Here is a 21,394-nt window from a genome sequence, read left to right as displayed (position 1 = left end):
ATCTGTAGGCAGGCAGGGCAGAGGTGATAGTGGAGGTGGTACAAGTGGTCAGATTCTACATATATTTTGAAAGGAGAGTGATGGAGTAGATGTGAAGAGTCAAAGAAAACTCCTTTGCACGAGCAATTGGAAAAGTAGAGTTATATTTTATAGTATTTGGGAAATAGTTTAAGTGGAACTAGTTTTAGACGTGAAAAATTTGAAATGCCTTTTAGACATATAAGTTGTCAAATTAAACACTTCAAACTTAAAGCTTTTAGAACTTTATCCTGAGCCTTGAGAAGAATGTGGCTACACAACCTGAGTCATGTGGCATGCAGTTGCAATTTCTGCCTTTTTTTTTTTATATAAACAATTAAGATCAAATGGTGCCAGAAATAAGAACCCCCTCACATGGCGCAGTAAAATAATCTTTTTTAGAATATAGCCAATCAAATTTTTGTGACATATACATCCAGTATTATATTTCAAAATTTTATAATCCTACTAGAACTTCTCTATCTCCCCCAAATAATTAAAACCTTAACTTCTTCACTTTGGAAAATGCTGATATTATTCATCTGGAATTAGTACTTTCCCAGTAGCCATTTTTACACCTTGCAGTCCACTAAAGCCTATACTTAATCATATTTTCCAAATCTCATTATTTAAAATTGACAAAGTGAAGAGATCAGAAAGACCAGAATTCAGGAAAGAGGTGTGGGCTGAAATCATCAACATGGTGGTAGTGTGTAAAGCTATAAATGAGTATAAATAGAAAAGAGATTGGAAGGGGAGCCCTAGAGCACTCTTTGACATTAAGAGATTAGAAAAATGAGGAAGAATCAGCAAAGTAGCCTGAAAAGGTGATAGCTAGAGGTGAAGGAGGAAAATAGGCTTTAAAGCCAGTGTAAAGTATTTCCAGAAGAAGATGATGACAGACAGTGTCAAATTCTGTTGTTAGGCCAAGTAAAATTAGGGACAGAGAAGTGATCATTGGATTTAGCAGCATACAAATCCTTAGTGACCTCGATCAAAGCAGTTTTACTGGAATGGTAGGGTGAGAGCTTCACTGGAGTGGATTCAAGAGAAAACAGAAGGAAAGGAATTAGAGGTAGCAAGTGTAACTAGATCTTTTTGGGAGTTTTGCTCTCAAAGGAAGAACAGACATGATTGACAACTGGAAAGGGATATAGAATCAAGAGAGGATTTTTATAAGATGGGAGAATGTTTATGTGTAGATGAGAATGAATAATCCAATGCAGAGAAAAAATAGGGAGGGCTGCTGGAGCAGTATCCTTAAATAGATAAGAGGGCATCTAGTGACCAGAGTGGTGGTTGGCTTTAGATGGGAACTTGTTTGTGTTATGGCATGGCCTTGAAATGAGGTAGCACATATAAGCATAGCTCTGAAGGGAACGATGGTATATGCATGTAATCAGCCACATTATTTAAGGCCATAGTGGAACTTTTGTTCTCTGTTTAAAAGTTGTTCTTCGATAATGAAAAATTGAAGGTATGGTTAGAAGCGATGCTAGAAGACAAGAAAAATACCAGTATTGTAGGTGTTCTGTTCTATGGTGAGAAGGGTGTGTGTGAGAGGGGAGAGGGGTGGAACTTGGTATGATATAGCCTCCAAGGAAACCAAGTTTGTGATAGGTCAAAAGATTTTATAGTGTAGTTATACTGAGGTTAATTTTGGGGATTTTGCAACTCATAAGTAGAGAATATTTAAGCATTTTTGTAATTGAATTGAACCCTAAAAAATGCCCTAGTTTGATAGATTGAATGACTTCATTTTATAGCGGAAGTTCGTTTAGGAATGGGTCATTGCTTTGTGAAACTTAACAAACTGGAAAAAGCTCGTCTGGCATTCAGCAGAGCCCTGGAACTCAATTCCAAATGCGTGGGAGCATTAGTTGGACTGGCCGTTCTAGAACTCAACAATAAAGAGGTATGTAAGTGAGAAAAGTATCTAGTTCCTAACTGCTTTGTCAGGCCCACAGCCTCTTATCTAAAATTCTTGGAGCCAGATGTATCTTAGAAATTAAGATTACAGACTACAGAAGGGTACCAGTACTTCACAATGTATGACACCCGGTTATTGGGGCACTACCCCAAAAGCAAACTTACATCTCTGTGGCAAAATGATAACCTGTTCATACTAGTAGGATAGCGTCATAATTCAGGTAGTATTGCTACCAAATGAGATTGCTCGAAGATGACAAACAACAACAACTTGTTTTTTAGAGCATTTAGATTTCAGAATCTCAGATAAGAGATCATAGACCTGTATATCAGTTTGGAATGCTTTCATTGCAAGTAACAAAAAACACATCCGAGTGCCTTAAACATAAGGGCTTTTTTTGTTTACTAAACCAGTTGTCAGAGTCTCAAATTTGATAGTTGGTTGTCATCAAACCTATGATTTTATATAATTCTGTCCTCCCTTCCTTAGTGTGTGGTCTTTCTTCATCATGTCTGTCACCTCATAGTCACAAAATGGCTGCTGCATCTCTAGCTTCTCACTATTACATCGGTCTTATAAAGAGGGAGGAAACAGAAAGGATAAAAAGACTCTCTTAGAGAAACCCTATCTTGTATTGAGAAGGAAGCTCTTCATCATGCTTCCCCTTACGTATAATTGTCCAAAACAGGGATACCTGGGTTTCTCAGCCTCAGTACTGTTGACATTTTGGGCTTTATAATTCTTTGTTGTGGGGAACTGTTCCTTCCATTGTAGGATGTTTAACAGCATCCCTGGCCTCTACCCACTAAATGTCAGTAGCATTCCTCCAGTTGTGATAACCAAGCATGACTTCATCCCAGTTGAGAACGACTACCTTAGACCAGAGGAATAGATTATCTGGACTGGTGTAGATCAATCATGATTCATCCCCTGGGCCTGGGGAAGAGGAGAAGGGAGCTTTCCTTCCTAAACTCAAAAGATTTTCACAGGCTACAAAATCTGGATTCCATTAGCAGAGTAAGAGTGGTAAAATGACTGTTGGGTAATCCACCAGCATCAGTCACACCAAGAAGACAGCTCAGATCAATAAAACCAAAGTTGGTAGGCCAGGCATGGTGGCTGTCACCTATAATACTCTTTGGGAGATCAAAGTGGAAGGATTGCTTGAGACCAGGAAGTCAAGGCTGCAGTGAGCTCTGTTCGTGCCAGTGCGTTCCACCTTGGGCAACACGGTGAGATCCTCTCTAAAAAAAAAATAAATATAAATAAAAACAAAGGTGGCTCTTTGTGAGAGAGGTAGGGGCAGGGACTAATAAAGTAGATAAGTCTCGAGCAAGAACTGAACAAGAAAATAAGAGGGGAAAAAAAGTGACATACAAACAAGGATTAAAAGGGAAATTTAATTACAAATACAATACAGATATATAAACATCGTAAGAGGCTTCTAATCCGTTTTAGTGTCAGATCTTAGGGTTTGTAACCTTATTTCTTGTGACTAAAGAAAATTTTGAAAAGTGCTAATTTAGTATTGTTTTCATTCCACCTTGTTGCAATGTTTCCTTTTAGGCTGATTCCATTAAAAATGGCGTCCAGCTTCTTTCCAGAGCCTATACTATTGATCCTAGCAACCCTATGGTATTGAACCACTTGGCAAATCACTTTTTCTTCAAAAAGGTAGAAGTCATTTATTTTTAAATTCTGATTTTTGTTATTCTATACTGCAATTGATACTTTACACCTTTTTTAAACTTGGAAAGAAATTTGAAAATGTCAGATTTTTTTTTCCCCTCCAAATATAGAGTTTGTTGTATTAGTTACCTGGGGGTACATATATTTGTTTATTCATTTATTCACTTAATATTTATTGACCCTTTATACTGTACCCAACACTGTGGTAGTGATGGGGAGGTGAGTAAAACATGGTTTCTGCACTCAAGGAGTTCAGTTTCATGGAAAAAGCAGCCATGTAAACAAATGTAAGTGCAAAAATAAAGGTATCTACCCATTTATGGTAAAGAAATGAGTAAGTGGTCAGGTGGCTAAGGTGAGTTTTCACCAAGGCTGCAAAGCTCCTAAACAAGTTTTTTAGAAAGAGGTCACTAGAGAGTTGAAAAGGGAAAGACACACAAATCTATGAAATAGTATGTAATATGCGTATGGTGGGCAATGCTTTGGATCCAGATGGTGGGGCATTTTTATAATATCAGAATTTTGACATACTATGTAGGGAACAAGGAGTCACTGACATTTTTGTTATTTTGCATGTTGACCATGTTGTATTTTTTAAGTTGCCACTAATTCTGTAGAAGCAGTGGTATTGTAGGCTTCTTAAAATACTAAATCTACTGGACACAGTAGCTCACACCTGTAATCCAAGCACTTTGGGAGGCAAAGGTGGGAGGATTGCTTGAGCCCAGGAGTTCAAGACCAGCCCTGGCAACATAGCGAGACCCCATCTCTACAAAAAAATTTTAAAAATTAGCTAGGCATGGTAATACATGCCTGTAGTCTTAACTGCTGAGGTGGGAGGATAGCTTGAGCCTGGGAGGTCGAGGCTGCAGTGATCCATTGTGGCACCACTGCACTCCAGCCCATATGAGAGAGCAAGACCCGGTCTCAAAAAAAGAATGCATTTTATGTATTTAATTACATAATCTTCACAATAATTCTATGACATAGGTAATCTTATTCCCATTTTGTGGGTGGGTAAAGTGAGGAAGAGTTAATACTCTAAGGTCACATAGCTGTTAACCACAGTGCTTTACTCTCTGGCTGTAGAAACATACTCCCCTTTTATAGTGAATTATTGATTAGGTTATAACTGTGATAGTACTAAAAAGCAACTATGAAGAAGATGGACGTGTATCTTACAGGTAAATGAAGTTAGTCTGAGATTAAAAAGCTATGCAGGCTAGTCTTATGACTTCACTCAGTTGACTTTCTGATCTTCGTTTTTCAGGATTATAGTAAAGTCCAGCATCTGGCCCTCCATGCATTCCATAATACAGAAGTAGAAGCTATGCAAGCAGAGAGCTGCTATCAGCTAGCTAGATCATTCCATGTTCAGGTAATTTTATAACTTCTCTAAATGTCCAGTCTTTTTATTTATAGTGTTTTAAGTCTTTCCAATATTTTTGTACAAATTGGTCTTGTTTTATTTTCATTCTTTAGGAAGATTATGATCAAGCTTTTCAGTACTATTATCAAGCCACACAATTCGCCTCATCCTCTTTTGTGCTCCCATTTTTTGGTTTGGGACAAATGTATATTTATCGAGGTGACAAAGAAAATGCATCTCAATGCTTTGAGAAGGTTTTGAAAGCTTACCCTAACAATTATGAAACTATGAAAATATTGGGCTCTCTCTATGCTGCCTCAGAAGATCAAGAAAAACGAGATATTGCCAAGGTACTTTTTTTTTTTTTTAAGTCTTAACTATTTTCTATTAGCTATTCCAAAACTCCCATTTTTCATTTCCTATTATTGCTAGTAGAAATAGGATACAAACAGTTTTGTTAGCTGAGCTTGTTCTAGTTTAGATAACAAGCAATGGCCTTATTACACAGACTTAAATAGCTGCCATTTTAAATTTTGTCAGCCTATAGATGGAATACTTCAGCTAAACAGTTTCTTTTATCCCAGGGCCATTTGAAGAAGGTCACAGAACAGTATCCCGATGATGTTGAAGCTTGGATTGAGTTGGCACAAATCTTAGAACAGACTGATATACAGGTATTTTAGTAATGTTTTTAAATCTCCCATATGATGTGTTTTTTGCAAGCCTGGTGTAGTATTTCTCTTCTACTTTATTATACCTTATTCTGTCAACCATGAAAATACAGGGTGCCCTTTCAGCCTATGGAACAGCGACACGAATTCTTCAGGAGAAAGTGCAGGCCGATGTGCCCCCAGAGATTCTCAATAATGTGGGTGCCCTCCATTTTAGACTTGGAAACCTAGGGGAGGCTAAGGTAGGAAAACAGAAATATTTCTGTGTTTTATACTGAATCGAGTTGAATGCATGCCTTTTTAAAAAGTGTGTCAACTAAGTCTTTTAACAGTATAATTTTTCTTTCTCATAGAAATATTTTTTGGCATCACTGGACCGTGCAAAAGCAGAAGCAGAGCACGATGAGCATTACTATAACGCCATTTCTGTTACCACGTCATACAATCTCGCCAGGCTCTATGAGGCGATGTGTGAATTCCATGAAGCAGAAAAATTATATAAAAACATCTTACGTGAACATCCTAATTATGTTGACTGTAAGGATGTTAAACTTCTTTATGTAATGAAATCCCTTCGTTCCTACAAGAGTAGCAGAAATGTAGCCTGAAAAAATAATACTAGAATTGATAGTAAAAAAATTTTAAAGGTTCTAATGTCCCCATTTCTCCAGGGCAAATCTGTGGCCTTAAAACAGAGGTACAGCTTTACTTACATTTGTGCTAGAAATAAGCAACTAAAACCAATTGGATCATATTTCAATGACTAGGCTATCTTCAGTGGGTCAGCTACCTTTGTTAGGCTTTTAACAACTCCTTGACATATTTGATAATGCATTTACCTATAAAACATCCTACTTTGATTTCATATGGACATTTATGCAATGTTTATAATAGAGAAGTGTTTTTCCTTGAAGCAGTTTTTACTAAAATGTCGTAATTTGAGTTTTGTAACCTATACATTGTAAAATATGGCAAGTTTTTAACTAAAAAATAATTCAGGCCTGGCACAGTGGCTCATGCCTATAATCCCAGCACTTTGGGAGGCAAGGCAGGGGGATTGCTTGAGTTCAGGAGTTCGAGACCAACCTAAGCAACCCCAATGGCGAAACCCCGTTTTTATATTTGAAAACAATAATAATAATTTACATAGTGTACTTAATTTTATTTGTGTATATATGGGGTTGGTTTTTTTTTTTTTTGTACTTTCTTTAAAAGAACCTAATGCATGATGTTTTGACTCTAGTAAATCAGGAGCTATTAACTTAGTGTCTGTCATGCTGTTACGGATGCAAAAGTGATTTAAAATAAGCAAGATTTCAGTTGAATGCCAGACTGAATTTGAATTGATTTGATAGGCAGTAGTGACCACTATTGGTTTCTTGAGAGAAGTGAGATTTCCTAGAGAAAACAACTTACATTTGTGTAGCACTTTACTGTTAATTAATGGAAGAACCACAGTTAGAGCCCAGGTCTTTTAACTTGTAATACCTATTCATCAGACTTTCACTATTTTGCCATATTACAAGCAGCTTTGTTTTAACAAACAAATTTAAAAAAAAAGGGAACTGACAATGGTGTGCATTGGAGAGAAATTAGAACCAGGCCAGCTCCAAGCTTTTTAAATAACTTAGCTTGAGATAAGGACTTGGGTCAGGGAACTAGCACTGGGAGTGGAGTGGCAAAGTCTTAGATTTCAAACAGTAAGTCTAGATGGTTACAAAATTATTCTTCAACTTGTTGGATTGATGACTGATGCTTTTTCACCTTTGAGACTTTCTGTTCCTTATGTGGCTATATTAACGAAAAACCCAATTGTTTCAAAAGTATGACTTTAAAATTATGATTCTTTATAGCTGATATTTGGGATATAAAAACTTTTAAATATGTTTTCAGGTTATTTGCGGCTAGGAGCCATGGCTAGAGATAAAGGGAACTTTTATGAGGCTTCAGACTGGTTTAAGGAAGCTCTTCAGATTAATCAGGTTGGTAATATTAACTCTTAGGTTTGAGAAGTAATTATTTTCACTTTTCCTTCCCTATAAATCAGTTTTTCCTTTTAATGGCTAGCATATTTCTAGTAACCTTAGCATCTTCCTGGTTTTGTCATTTTTGTCGTTGTTGTTTTTTGTTTTGGTTTACTTGTTAGATCCTAAAGAATGTATTAGGTTGCATTATTAACCATGTTATAAATAGGGACCATGTTTTTTACATAAATCTTTCCTATTTTCTTCCTCCTTGTTCCTTCTTCCCTTTCCCCATCCTGTCTTTTCACTCCATTTCAACAAATGTGACCTGGCTCCTGTGTTTTTTACTCTCTAGTTTACTTCACTTACAGTTTAGTTAGTACTATGTGAGAGAACTTTATAGAATCATATTATCCTAGGATTTTGAATGGAACCATAGAGGTCCTCAAACTTTTTTGTGGCCCACAGTAAGAAATAGATTTCATATCATAGCCTAGTACACACAAATGTATATGTAGACAAACAAATGAAAGTTTCACAAATCATTATTTGCTTTTGCCAATGGACAATACACTGATTTTTTACTTTATTCCATTCTATTGCATTTACTATGCTGATCGCTAAATACTAAATTGATTTTACAACTCACTAATGGGTATCAACTCTCAGTTTTAAAACCACTGTTATAATGTAGCTTGTAAACCTCTTTAGTAATCAGTTATTGTGTGGAAAGATAATTGATCTCTCTCAAACTAAATTGCAGATTTTTCTTCTTCATATATTTATGTTTCAGGATCATCCAGATGCTTGGTCTTTGATTGGCAATCTTCATTTGGCAAAACAAGAATGGGGTCCTGGACAGAAGAAATTTGAGAGGATATTAAAACAGCCATCCACACAGAGTGACACCTATTCTATGCTAGCCCTTGGCAATGTGTGGCTCCAAACTTTGCATCAGCCCACCCGAGACCGAGAAAAGGTAATCTCACAAAACTGATATTCTACATCATTCTTGTTTGAGTTTTCTTTAACAGTGCTTGTTTCTATAGGAAAAGCGTCATCAAGATCGTGCTCTGGCCATCTACAAACAAGTACTCAGAAATGATGCAAAGAATCTGTATGCTGCTAATGGCATAGGTGATTATAAAACTTGAGTACCCATAACAATTTGTTTTAAATGAATACTTTCAGAGGAATGTTTGTAAATAAGAATTTTTCTTAAAATGTGATCAGTGTAGTTGTTTTAAAATAGAATTTTTAGTTGTTTTTCTGGCTCCAATTAGAAAATTCTTAAATGTGAAACTTTTTTTATCTCCAGGAGCTGTTTTGGCCCACAAAGGATATTTTCGTGAAGCTCGTGATGTATTTGCCCAAGTAAGAGAAGCAACAGCAGATATTAGTGATGTGTGGTTGAACTTGGCACACATCTATGTAGAACAAAAGCAGTACATCAGTGCTGTTCAGATGGTAATATCTTCTCTTTCAAGATATTTTTATATCTTGTTCATTGTTGAGCAGATGTTTTCTTAGCCATTCTGGCCCTGTCATGGAGCTGCATGCTATCTCTTGTGATATTTTGTCTATTTAGAGGTTAATAATTATATAATACTAAGGCCAGGCTTTGGTATCCAGACAGAGATGTGAGGTCTGGTACCACCACTAAATACATGCCTCAGGCAAAGGACATCCCTTCTGAGCCAGTTTTCCTATCTATAAAATGGAGATAATTGTACCTTAACTTCATAGAACTTTGTGAGGATACAGTATTAAAGCTACTTGGCACTAGCATGCCTAGCATATTAGTAAATACCCAGTAAGTAGTAGGATTTAATATTCGTTTGTGTATTCAGTTTCAGAAACTGAACTGTGAGTTTCAGAAAGGTTAAATGACTTATTTGAAAGAAAACAGGCCGGGCGTGGTGGCTCACGCCTGTAATCCCAGCACTTTGGGAGGCCGAGGTGGGTGGATCACGGGGTTAGGAGTTTGAGACAAGCCTGGCCAACATGGTGAAAACCCATCTCTACTAAAAATTCAAAAATTAGCTGGGTGTGGTGGCATGTGCCTGTAATCCCAGCTACTCAGGAAGCTGAGGCAGGAGAATTGCTTGAACCCGGGAAGCAGATGTTGCAGTGAACAGAGATCGCACCACTGCACTTCAGCCTGGGTGACAGAGCAAGACTCTGTCTCATGTGAAAAAAAAAAAAGAAAACAGGGATAAGATTTAATGACTGTAGAATTGTTTTATGCTTACGTTTGTTGAGTGCTTGAACTCAAAATAAAAGTCATGCTCAGCATCCATATTAAAAAGTAAAAAGGATCTTGGGCTCTATGGGATATATTATGGTCAGAAAGGAAAACCTTACAAAAAATAGAAGAAAAGAGCAGTCCAGGCTCCTGGAAGTGGTTTACTTTTTTTTTTCCCCATTTATTTATTTTATTGCATTTTAGGTTTGGGGGTACATGTGAAGAACATGCAAGATTGTTGCATAGTTACACACGTGGCAGTGTGATTTGCTGCCTTCCTCCCCATCACCTACATCTGGTATCTCTCCCCTTGCTATTTCTCCCCAGCTCCCCACCCCCCACCGTCAAAATGGGTGGGTTATTAGCAGTATTCAGAGTATTGGAAAGTCAATAATCACCGAAACTCACAGAACCCAGATTGCATATGGTAGCTTCAGAGGTTGTATTTTGTGAGTTTGGCCTTCCAGATCTGCCGAATGATAATGTTGCCATTTATAAATGCAAATTAATGGCCAGGCACAGTGGCTCATGCCTGCAGTCCAAGCACTTTGGGAGGCTGAGATGGGCAGATTACCTGAGGTCAGGAGTTCGAGACCAATCTGACCAACATGGCGAAACTCCGTCTCTACCGAAAATACAAAATTAGCCAGATGTGGTGGTGCACGCCTGTAATCCCAGCAACTCTGGAGGCTGAGGCAGGAGAATCGCTTGAACTCAGTAGGCGGAGGTTGCAGTGAGCCGAGATCATGCCATTGCATTCCAGCCGGGGCAACAAGAGTGAAACTCCATCTCAAAAAAAAAAAAAAAAATGCAAATTAACTACTAGGGATATTCAGGAAAAAACTGTCTTGACCATTTTTCATGAAAAAGATCTTACCTATGACAAAATGTATTCCATGGTCAAAAAGTGCTATGTTCATGTCACAATTAACACTAGTATTGGTTTTACCAAGAAGTTAACAACCAGAACTGTAAGACTCCTCATGCTCATTGCCAGTAGGTTCTGCCAAACGTTAAGAAAGGTATAGACAGTAAAGACCAAAGGAGACAGGTGTATGATTTCTAATCAGTGGTCAGTAAGCCGATTCGAGGTAGTATTGCTAAAGATATGAAAAAGACTTTCCAGTCTGTTTACCCTGTCTTTCAGCATTGGTCCAGATTTCAAATGGGAAAAAAAACCATTTAAAGCATCTAGTTTTTCTAATGAGCAGATTTTTTATGTTGTGAAAATGTATCCTGATGAATGTCAAAAATCATTCCCCAAGTTATTCTCTGAAATTAACCATTCAAAGGGTAAAATATCTTTTTACAGAGCTTTAAAACTGCAATGCCATTTCACTACAAAGTGAAAATGTCATTTATTCTTTGTTGTGTTGTAATTAACTTTTCTCTTTTTTCGTAGTATGAAAACTGCCTCAGAAAGTTCTATAAGCACCAAAACACTGAAGTTGTACTCTATTTGGCCCGTGCCCTCTTCAAGTGTGGCAAGTTACAAGAATGCAAACAGACTTTGCTGAAGGTAAAAAGGAGAGCTCACTATTATTCCTATCCATTTCTGTGCTACATTGTATTTCTTTATTCTTTGTTATGCATGTTCACATACCTACCACTTAATAATACTCTGCTGTCTAAAATCCTTTTCATGTCATTTGACCATATGAATTTTTTTTTTTTCCACAGGCTAGACATGTGGCACCCAGTGATACAGTTCTTATGTTTAATGTGGCCTTGGTCCTGCAAAGATTAGCTACCTCTGTCCTGAAAGATGAAAAAAGTAATCTGAAGGAAGTACTTAATGCTGTGAAAGAACTGGAGCTTGCACATAGGTAAAGATATTATAGAAACAACCTTTGAAATGCTTTGTTTGGTCTATGACCATATCATCTTGAATGTTCCCAGTTTTGTCTGAAATGCTTTGTTTCTTTGAAGCCATTCGTCTCAAGCTACTGAAAATCACTTCCCTCAAAAGGTGATTTATTTAGAATCGTTCCAGCAATATTTAAGCGAAAGCAGATAGCTGCTGCCACCAGGTGGTGCCAAACTATAGACAGGATCCTGCCAGATTTGGACCCAGCTCGACCTCTAGAACTGGAGGGCTAGCTTTGCAAACTTGCCATAGATTTTCCATTAATCTGACAGTAATGTGACCCAGCATTTTACACATGTGAAATTTTTTAGACACTTATGTTCGTTTTCCATTTTACACCAATGTGTCTTTTAATGGGCTCAGCTCAAATTTTATTTAATCAGTGCAAATTTTATTTAATCATATAGTATTGATATGGTGATTCATTGTGTGGTGAAATTAAAACCTGTTCTCTCATCAGGTTTTGTCCAGCTTTATTTATATTGTTGAAACAATTATTGCCTTGTCTGGTAAATTATAAGTGCTTTCATGGCCTGAGCCCCCAACCTCCATCCTGACATATTTAATAAATTTTATGTTTAGTAAATACCCATTGCTTGAATTGATTTGTAGTTATTTATTAATTTACTGATAATATTAAATATAACTTTGACCATCTTGATGAACTTGTCTGTTAAATGTAATGAGTGGCATATTGATGAGAGCCTTTTTAAAAGTGAGTTGCATATGTAATTTTCTTATTCAGACGGTAGCCTTTTATGCATTAAATAAATTCATGTAAGTCAGTCAATATGCAAACCTTTTCTCAGACTCTTTGTAGAACAGATGAAAGTTTTTAAGACCTTTATTTCATTAGAATCTCTTAAAAGTATTTTCTCGTTTCATTTAGATACTTCAGTTATTTGAGTAAAGTGGGAGATAAAATGAGATTCGATTTGGCCCTTGCTGCTACAGAAGCCAGGTAATGTTACCATTTATGGAAGGTGACTTTGGGTGAGGCAGTGATATTAGTGTGGGCTGAGAGAGTGACACAGTACGGAACAGAGGTTTCTGACCTTCCACAGGTCAGTCTTTCACACTCCTCTTAGGGACTCTAATCTTTACCAGACCTTTTTCCTTTCAGGGAATTGGGCAAAAATTGCCTTAGTACAAAGTACTTGAGTTGCGGGGGGGAAATACTTTTCTATTTTACTTATGTCAGCCAAGTCAAGAGAAAATTCATGTCTCTGAGTTATATATAATGTTGGAAATCTTTTTAGCTGTGCTTTGAGAGGACACTTAAAGTTTGGAAACTTAACATAGTTGGCAGTATTGGCTTAGGATAAACTAAGTTAATTTTGATAATTAAGACTTCGTACATTGGTATAGTGGAAAGTATAATGCAAAAAAAAAAAAAAAAAAAAAACTGTTTTTTAAGACTTCACTTAGGCATCAGCTAATGGTCCTTCCTCAGATTTTTTAATTTGTGTAAGGAAAATAGATGTGCTGAGTTTTTGAATAAAATATAGTAGTTGCATTCATGGGTCTCTAAACCTGAAATGTTCTAGGCAGTGCTCTGACTTACTGAGCCAGGCCCAGTACCACGTGGCCCGGGCACGCAAACAAGATGAAGAAGAGCGGGAGTTGCGAGCCAAGCAAGAGCAAGAAAAGGAGCTGTTAAGGCAGAAACTTCTTAAAGAACAGGTATCTTGTGTTTTCCAGTTATACTGGAATTAATGAATTATGTGCATGCATACACTTTATATGTTTTTAAAAAAGTCCTCTGCAGGTGCAGTGGCTCACGCCTCTAATCCCAACACTTTGGGAGGCCAAGGTGGGTGGAGGGCGGATCACTTGAGGTCAGGAGTTTGAGACCAGCCTGGCCAACATGGTGAAACCCTGTCTGTACTAAAAATTAGCCAGGAGTGGTGGCACACACCTGTAATTCCAGCTACTCAGGAAGCTGAGTCAGGAGAATTGCTTGAACCTGGGAGGCTGAAGTTGCAGTGAACCAAGATTGCACCACTGCACTCCAGTCTGGGCAACAGAGTGAGACTCCATCTCAAAAAAAAAAAAAAAAGGTCCTCTGTTTAGGATGGTAGCCATTTCATCATAAGAAAATTTTCAGTGGGGTTTCTTTTCTATCATTTTTCCTCATAGGAGGAGAAACGTCTCAGAGAAAAGGAAGAACAAAAGAAACTTTTGGAACAGCGGGCCCAATATGTGGAGAAGACCAAAAATATTCTTATGTTTACTGGCGAGACTGAAGCAACAAAAGAGAAGAAAAGAGGTGGTGGCGGTGGACGGGTAAGATATAATTCCTGTTCGCACCAGTGACCTCAGTCTCTGTCTTTGGCTTTCAGAAATGAGGATAATTGGTTAAATTCATTCTGTACTTGCTAGTTTTGACTTGCTCCTTTGTTAAGAGACAATCTTCCAACACAGAGAATGATTTAAATGGTATCCAGTATTTAGCAATCCATTCCAAGTTTAGCTAAGAATATTTTACCTTGTAGTTGCCTTTTAAGTAGTTGATTTTTACAAAGTTTTAACAGCTGAGACTTTCTTCTCAATTAGAAGTCTTTAAAATATGGGCCTAGCCAAGAACCCCTTCCATGTGACTTAGTAAAAGATCCTTCATTTGGGCCGGGCACAGTGGCTCATGCTGTAATCCTAGCACTTTGGGATGCTGAGGTAAACAGATCACTTGAGGTCAGGAGTTTGAGACCAGCTTGGCCAACACGGTCCATGTCTCTACTAAAAAGTACAGAAATTAGCCAGGTGTAGTGACACATACCTGTAGTCCCAGCTACTTGGGAGGCTGAGGCACAAGAATCACTTGAACCCAAGAGGCAGAGGTTGCAATGAGCCAGGATTGCCCCACTGCACTCCTACCTGGGTAATAGAGTGAGACTGTGTCTCAAAAAGAAAAAAAAAAAGATCCTTCATTTGTCAAATGACTGAAAGGATATGGCCCCTTTCTATTACCTTAGCATTCTAGCCACATTCCACCAGCCAGGAAATAACTGATTGTAGTCTTACTTGGATTTTAGCGTTCTAAGAAGGGCGGAGAGTTTGATGAATTTGTCAATGATGACACTGATGATGACCTACCTGTATCCAAAAAGAAGAAGAGAAGAAAGGGTAGTGGCAGTGAGCAAGAAGGTGAAGATGAGGAGGGTGGTGAGAGAAAGAAGAAAAAGAGGAGAAGGTAATTTCATCATTAATGTGTTTGAAATAACCTCAAACGTGGTGAAAGACCTTTTAACTTCTGAATCTTTTGATGTTTAGAATTTATGAACACTTGATCCAAACAGTGAAGCTTGTTGTGTCCCCACTTCCTACTTTAATCCTAAGATAGACCCCAGTACAAAATCCCCTGAGTACCTGGGATTTCCATACATCTCCACAGATTTCCTTCTTAGAGTTACAAGTTAGTCATAATTGCCTTTCTTGTGTCTCTAAATATTTTTTGGAAAATCTGTGATTTAGAGTAAGACCTGGATTGTGTCCACGCTAACCATGCATGCACAATCTTGAAAAAATCACTAAGCCTCAGTTTTCTCTCTGTCATTGGTAACAGCATTGCCTACCTCATGGTTTTTGTTCAGTGCATAAGATGTAAATGTGTGTGAAAGTGCCGTTAAAACCACCTAGTGCTCTCTGCTGTTAAGATCAAGGATGCCCTGCCCATCTCATGTGGAGGTGCTCCTAAGCCTTTTTGTCCCTCTGTTGTGGTGCTACGCTGTCCAGGAACCTCCATTCAGCTATCTTACGTAGACTTCCCTTCCCAACCCTTGGCGAACTATACTTGAGAAAGAACCTGATAATTGATTCAGACACAGACTTGTGGAATTGAAGCTGTAGCGAGGATGTTAGTAGCAGGCCTGGAATCAGCAGTTGGGAAAGAAGGAAGAGGAGAGGAGAGGAAAGTTGTTGAAGTCTGGAGCCTGGGTCTTGTCTCATCTCCTCTCTCATTCCACTAAGTGCAAGATTCAAATGCAGATTAATGAGAGCTCAGCAGTGACTAAATTAGTCAGCAGACATTGCATAAATAACATGGCTTTTTACAGATTTCGGAGCCATGTGCAGCAAGAGTAAGTTATGTCCCCTGCCCTTGAGGAGTGTACAGTGTGATTGAGGACAGCACCCATATAGAAGAGGATTCAGAATGAGTAATAGTTTAATGGCAAAGTAGTCTGGAACTTTATAGGTAGGCTCTTGACAAACTCTCTCTTGGTGTTCACTATTTAAGACCTCCAAAGGGAGAAGAAGGATCTGATGATGAAGAAACAGAAAACGGCCCAAAACCGAAAAAACGACGTCCACAAAAAGCAGAGAAGAAAAAGGCTGTAAGTTTATAGTACTGTGTTTTTCTGTCCCCTGGTAGACATGAAAGATTGCAGTACACTAGAATACATTTTTTCCTTGCTGCATTCTCAAGCATGAATGTCTGTTTTCAAAGTTTATCGGTGGCTGTTTGATTGTATCGTTATAATGCAAACCCAGTTTAACACAATGGCCTAATGTAAGAGTCTTGACTAATCTATTATGTTTGACATTCTTTAGCCCAAGCCAGAACGTCTGCCTCCATCAATGAAGGGAAAAATAAAATCCAAAGCCATAATATCATCAAGTGATGACTCTTCAGATGAGGATAAACTTAAAATTGCTGATGAAGGGTAGGAATTTTTCTCTTTATAAATTCTTCATGATGTAGATAAATCAAAAGGGATTGCTAATCAGCCTGTCTGTACTAGGAAAAATATACTTTTCTTGCTTTTTATTTATAAATAATAAGAGGGGTGGGGACAGACTTGAAAATTGGAGGAAATGGAAAGTTAATTGGGAGTGCTGCTATGCCAAAATGTCTTCTCTCCAGCTTCTTAGAATCATAGAGCTGGAAGAAACCTTAACCTGTCATTTTATCCTACTACATCTTTTCTCTTAAAGAAGAAAACCTATTTTGAAATCTCATTTCTTCATGGACATTAGCTGAAATGTCCTAGATGACATCCTTCTAAATGAAATGTATCATTTTGCTGTCCTACTGTTGACACACGAAAAGTGTCCCGGTCATGTGGAGACTGGCTATTTCTTGACTATTTCCTCCCCTGTTGTGCAGTGGTAAGTCAACAGTATCTGCTCCATGGAGGGCTTACCCTAGACTGCTTCCACAACTCTCCTTTAGTTCATGGCCCACCCAGTGAAGCAATACTTGATTTTATTTGTCCTAAACTTGCCTCACAAGCTTAAGTTGTTCTCCGTTTGGATATCTCGACCAGGTCTCTTAATACTGTGCTACACTGTGTTCTTCTCTAGCCATCATTTTCATTTATTCATTCAACAGATGTTTGAACATCCAGTCTGTGAGATAGTATAAGTGTTGGAAATACAGAGAGAAAAGATAGGCCCATAAATTCCCAAAGGAATTTTTGCTTCAGAGGCAGTACAGAATAACAGATAAACCAAACCACATAGTAGGCTGGGTGCAGTGGCTCACACCTGTAATCCCAGCACTTTAAGAGGCCAGGTGGGCGGATCACTTGAGACCAGGAATTTGAGACCAGCCTGGCTAACATGGTGAAACCCCACCCCTACTAAAAGTACAAAAATTAACCAGGCGTGGTGGTGGATGTCTGTAATCCTAGCTACTCGGGAGGCTAAGGCACGGGAATTGCTTGAAACCAGGAGGCACTTGAAGTGAGCTGAGAATACGCCACTACACTCCAGTCTGTGTGACAGAGTAAGACTCTGTCTTTTAAAAAAACAAAAAAACCCCACATTATGGTTGGATTAATGTTACCACATAAATCTGCATTATTGCTCTGCAGGGGCCATACCTAGTCTGGAGTTTGGGTGGTGGTAGGAGTGGTAAGAGATGTTGTTTTCTAAAAGAAAGGGTGTTTGAATTGAGTCTTAGAAGGATTGGGAGTCCTGAGGCAGAGGTTAGCATGTTGAGGAGGCTGAGGCTTCTGGTGGGGACTGTACTCATAGGGTGGCGATCTAGAAAGAACCATCTGTAAAGATTTGCAGTTCTGGCCAGGCGTGGAGGCTCACACCTATAATCTCAGGACTTTGGGAGGCTGAGGCAGGAGGATCACTTCTGAGGCCAGGAGTTTGAGACTAACCTGGGCAACACAGTGAGACCCCATCACTATAGAAATTTTATAACACCAACAACAAAAACAAAAAAGATATGCAGTTCCCTTTTTCTCTGGAGGCACCAGCTGACACATCCAAATTATTTTTCCCTAAAGCATTGTTTAGCCCTTGCCCCCATAGTGTTACCCAGGTCTGGTTAGAGACATGCATGATCAGTGTAATGAAATACGTGGTTTTCAAAGATGGAGCACTATTAAATGTGTTGGCAGAAAGGTCCATCGTTAAAGGCTAAGCTGCTTCCAAATCTGTACCTGAGTCAAGGCCAAGTTTGTTTGAGCCACTTGCATCAGTTAAGCTTTGTCCTGACCATCATAAAGTGTGTTTGCTTATTTGGCCAGATGGAATGGAGTGAATTGGATCTCAGGGAAGACCCACGGGTCTTTAATATGTATACACAAAGAGAGTAATATATTTCACCTCCCTCACTGTTCCTAGACTGAATTCTGTGGGATTGAATATTCCTTTATTGGAAAATCTGTCGTGAAAACCAGAACTAAGGAATATGCCAGAGAAGTATATCTGCTCCAAAGCCGCTGTCACAGTGGTTCAGGGAATGTTCTTTCCTCAGAGCCTCCAGGAAGCCAAGACTCTGAGGGTGCTGCCACCATTCTAAACATAAGCATGACTTCTCTTCCTTTTCTCATATCAGCTACAAGTAGAGGGAGAGCTTATGAGCAAAGGCAAATAAACCAAAGGACTCCTTTAGCCCCAGCTTCCTATCTTAAGTAAGTCTGGTCATGGTAGAGGGAACCTAGTGCAGTAGCAAATCTTAGGACAGGAATAATGTCTTCCCTCTTCAGGTTATCTGTTAGCACCAATGGCAACAGGACAGGGAAGTGTCCTTTGAAACATTTTCTGCCTTTAGAAAAGGGTTAATTCTTCAGAGTCTTCACAGCCAGTTGAGATCCTGAGTTTCACCTTTGTTGTTGTTAATTTGTATATACAGGTAAACAAATGTATCCCTTCTTTTTCATGATTTTATATATGAAATTGGGAAATGCTTCTTTCTGATGAACAGTGCCCAGTGAGTCACCATCCCTGTTTATATTTTGACTTATAGCTAAAGTGCCTTATCTTTTTCTTCCTTTTTAATCCTTTCTGAGTTGTAAAATATATCACATTTACAGAATAGTACACAAAACAAATATCACAAAATGATACCCATGTAGCCACCATCTAGATCAAGAAATAGAATATTAAATGCCCTTATTTTTTAAAAGCACATTCTCTGCTCATCAAGGCCCCAGTTAGCCAGAATCCTCAGTTTCTAACCAATGATCATCTTTGCCAGACATCCCAGGAACAGCAACAGCAACAGTGACTCAGACGAGGATGAACAGCGGAAGCAACGTGCCTCGTCACAGAGTGATTCCGATGAGAACCAGAACAAGTCTGGCAGCGAGGCCGGCAGTCCCCGGAGGCCACGAAGACAGCGGTCAGATCAGGACTCAGACAGTGACCAGCCATCCAGAAAGAGAAGGCCCTCCGGTTCGGAGCAGTCTGACAATGAATCTGTGCAGTCAGGGAGAAGCCGCTCAGGAGGTTCTGAGAACGACTCTCACCCAGCGTCTCCAAGTGCCGAATCAGATCATGAATCGGAGAGGGGATCTGATAATGAGGGTTCTGGCCAAGGCTCTGGAAATGAATCAGAACCAGAGGGATCCAACAATGAGGCCTCAGATAGAGGCTCAGAACATGGGTCAGATGATAGTGACTAGGTTTTATTTCATCAATAATAAGCTTCATCTCTGGAGGAAACTTTTTTAATATATGAAAGCTGTGATAAAAACGTTTCAGATGTTTAGTCAATTGTGAAATTTTTCTTAAGGCAATTTTCTTTTCTATCAGTTTGTATATTACTAAGCCCCAAGAGACATTTCCTGTGCTAGAGTCCAATATTTGAGTCTCTTGTGCAAATGAAACTGTTCTTTGTGGTACAATTCCACCTATCATATGTGAAAACTGCAGTAAAAATAAACCCAGATGCTAAATCATTCCTACAAAGGTTTGACTGAAACTGTGGCAGATGTCTCATCTTCTTTATATGTTAAGCAGCATACTCTTGATTTTTACTGCAATCTTTTACCAAGTGATGCACAAACTTGGTATTAATGTCCTTATTCCATTTTGAGTTTAGATTGAGAATATTTTTATTTTCTGAAGGCAGAGATATCTACTGTATAACTGCACCAAAGTACATTTGAAAGGAAGGTTTTCAATAGTGTAATACTGCAGCAATGTAGATAAAATCACAAATATATAATTTGTTAGGTTGAATAAGGTGTGGAAAATGCTCTTCTGTTAGTAGAATGCAAAAACCTACCTAAGCCACGTAATAATAAAATTCTTTTATCAACTTTTATGGGTAACTTTATGTCTTTTTTGGCTTGATATATTTGTGTATGACAATTTAGCATAAATTATGCAAATATTTGAAAAATTCTACATTAAGCCTCAAGACTTTTGTAATTCCTGCAGATTTGTAGAGTGTTTATTTTAAAGATGCAAGAAAGCTAAAGTACCAGCATGTATTTTTATTTTCAATAATTCAGTAATTAACAAGAGTAATATTTTTATGTAGCAGTTTGTAAGAGCTTTATTTGTTGTTATCAACAAGTATTAAATGTGCTATATTAGGCATTGAGGTGAGAATGCAGAGATAAAGTTCCCTTCTTGTCTTCAAAAATTGAGTGAAGATAAATTTATTGTCCCTGTGGTGTGAGAAATAGGGTGATAATGTTTGCACAGGTTGCGGGAACGAAAAGGAGGTTGGAGGAAGCAGTCAAGACAAGGCTTCTTGAAGGACAGGAGTCCTGAGAGGACTCAAAGCCTGAACCAGGGCTCCTGCCTGTACCTCAGGATCAGCCTTCCATTTCTCAGTGGAGTTGGTGTCAACAGGAGCAGGCAGCATAGATAATGGACCAAGTACAGTGGCTCATGCCTGTAATCCCAACATTTTGGGAGGCTGAGGCAGGAGGATTGCTTGAGTCCAGGAGTTTGAGACCCTCCCTGAACAACCTAGTGAGGCTCCATCTCTACAAAAAAATTTTAAAATTGGCAGGCGCCATGATACACACCTATAGTCCCAGCTACTTGGGAAGCTGAGGGAACAGGACTGCTTGAGCCCAGGAGTTCTAGGTTACAGTGAGCCATGATTGCACCACTGCATTCCAGCCTGGGCAACAGAGCTGAGAGCAGAGATACTGGCACCCAGGATTCCTGGACTGGAATCTCACTTCATGACACTAACCAGCCATGTGACTTTGGGCAAGTTACTTTCCCTAGATAGGCTACTTTCTTTATCTAAATCAAACCATTTTTCCACTGTTAATTTTGAAAACCTAAATTCAATGTCACAATTAGAAAATAAGACTTGCCGGGCCGGGCGCGGTGGCTCAAGCCTGTAATCCCAGCACTTTGGGAGGCTGAGGCGGGTGGATCACGAGGTCAAGAGATCGAGACCATCCTGGTCAACATGGTGAAACCCCGTCTCTACT

The 21,394-nt window shown here is 38.7% G+C and overlaps 1 protein-coding gene across 1 annotated transcript in view; it reads left to right on the top strand.

The window, feature by feature from the left end:
• Positions 1-20,259, top strand: part of CTR9 (CTR9 homolog, Paf1/RNA polymerase II complex component) — a 28,194-nt gene extending 7,935 nt beyond the window's left edge. Inside the window, exons 6-25 of the mRNA XM_017500275.2 lie at positions 1,785-1,933; positions 3,515-3,622; positions 4,908-5,015; positions 5,120-5,356; positions 5,591-5,680; positions 5,791-5,919; positions 6,031-6,214; positions 7,571-7,659; positions 8,435-8,620; positions 8,691-8,778; positions 8,960-9,108; positions 11,289-11,405; positions 11,567-11,712; positions 12,643-12,714; positions 13,301-13,436; positions 13,893-14,039; positions 14,786-14,943; positions 15,988-16,084; positions 16,302-16,414; positions 19,189-20,259. Of these exons, the coding sequence (XP_017355764.1) occupies positions 1,785-1,933; positions 3,515-3,622; positions 4,908-5,015; positions 5,120-5,356; positions 5,591-5,680; positions 5,791-5,919; positions 6,031-6,214; positions 7,571-7,659; positions 8,435-8,620; positions 8,691-8,778; positions 8,960-9,108; positions 11,289-11,405; positions 11,567-11,712; positions 12,643-12,714; positions 13,301-13,436; positions 13,893-14,039; positions 14,786-14,943; positions 15,988-16,084; positions 16,302-16,414; positions 19,189-19,615 (2,930 nt within the window). The 3' untranslated portion in view covers positions 19,616-20,259. The remainder of the gene's footprint in view (positions 1-1,784; positions 1,934-3,514; positions 3,623-4,907; positions 5,016-5,119; positions 5,357-5,590; positions 5,681-5,790; positions 5,920-6,030; positions 6,215-7,570; positions 7,660-8,434; positions 8,621-8,690; positions 8,779-8,959; positions 9,109-11,288; positions 11,406-11,566; positions 11,713-12,642; positions 12,715-13,300; positions 13,437-13,892; positions 14,040-14,785; positions 14,944-15,987; positions 16,085-16,301; positions 16,415-19,188) is intronic.
• Positions 20,260-21,394: the final 1,135 nt, after the last annotated feature.

This window comes from Cebus imitator, unplaced genomic scaffold (genome assembly GCF_001604975.1).
Source record: "Cebus imitator isolate Cc_AM_T3 unplaced genomic scaffold, Cebus_imitator-1.0 Scaffold265, whole genome shotgun sequence".
NCBI lineage: Eukaryota > Metazoa > Chordata > Mammalia > Primates > Cebidae > Cebus > Cebus imitator.
The sequence above is the reverse complement of the archived record's forward strand: the minus strand, read 5'-3'. Positions and strand labels throughout refer to the sequence as shown.